This window comes from Aphanomyces invadans (genome assembly GCF_000520115.1).
Source record: "Aphanomyces invadans strain NJM9701 unplaced genomic scaffold supercont1.2, whole genome shotgun sequence".
NCBI classification, from domain to species: domain Eukaryota; phylum Oomycota; class Saprolegniomycetes; order Saprolegniales; family Verrucalvaceae; genus Aphanomyces; species Aphanomyces invadans.
Genome location: NW_008580147.1, coordinates 10,381 through 11,410, shown reverse-complemented (window position 1 = coordinate 11,410; position 1,030 = coordinate 10,381). Strand labels below are relative to the sequence as shown.

General features: G+C 51.7%; 1 protein-coding gene across 1 annotated transcript; it reads right to left on the bottom strand.

Annotated features, from left to right (window-relative positions):
• Window positions 1-38: 38 nt before the first annotated feature.
• Window positions 39-347, bottom strand: H310_00838 (hypothetical protein; the record flags this gene model as incomplete). The annotated part of the gene is made up of 1 exon (XM_008863762.1): window positions 39-347. The coding sequence occupies one exon, from the start codon at window positions 345-347 to the stop codon at window positions 39-41; it is 309 nt and encodes a 102-aa protein (XP_008861984.1).
• Window positions 348-1,030: the final 683 nt, after the last annotated feature.

Sequence of the window (1,030 nt, the reverse complement as noted above, 5' to 3'; positions counted from 1 at the left end):
CCATGTCTATAGTCGACATCATCTGCTTCACCAAAACCTCAGGCTCCCATGATAAGGCAGCAAAGACGTTGGAGTTGGATGGGGCGCTGGTGTTCGGACCGGTGGAGCGTGTCGAGGATGTCGACTTTGTCCTTGTCGTCGTAGAGTTGAAACATGAAGCCCGGTAGTCGTTGGAGGATGTAAGCATGACTCACACCACTCTCCGTCGTGATCAGGTGGTAGTGACCCTCGTCGTCAGTGGCGGAAATCGCGTCGCAGACCACACCACCTGCCGTGCGAGTTGCGATATTGTTGGAGTCCACGTCAAGACGGAAGGGTAAACCGTGTTCCATGACAAGGTGGCGCATGAAGGGGCGAAACTTGGATTGGGGGATGGCCTAGGTTGATTCAATCCTTGTGCTCCTGGAGATCTTCGGCCGTGAAGCTGACAGCCAGATCCACGAGATCACAGGCCTGGTGCAGAGAGGCCACCAGGCAAGTGTTGCGGCGCCACTTCATGAAGTCACAGTGCGTTGAAGAGCCAGGAACTTCTAGAGGACGGCATTGGTGCTGTCCAAAAAGAAATTTTCAAGGTCGACCCGACTCGCAAGCCAGATGCAAAGAAACACTAGTCCGATCACAAGCTCAACACTAGTCACAGTGAAAGGACGCCGCTGAACCTTCGCCTGAACTAGATAGAGCAACCTTACAACCTCCGAGCGATGGAGTAAGTCCTTGTTGACAACCGTGAAGTGCTACCAACTGTAGGGTAGTTGATAACGCAGAGGAAAAATTGGAAACGACTCGATTGGCATGGTTAAAAAGTACTAGTCGCAGGACGCCGCTGAACCTTCGCCTGAACTAGATAGAGCAACCTTACAACCTCCGAGCGATGGAGTAAGTCCTTGTTGACAACCGTGAAGTGCTACCAACTGTAGGGTAGTTGATAACGCAGAGGAAAAATTGGAAACGACTCGATTGGCATGGTTAAAAAGTACTAGTCGCAGGACGCCGCTGAACCTTCGCCTGAACTAGATAGAGCAACCTTACA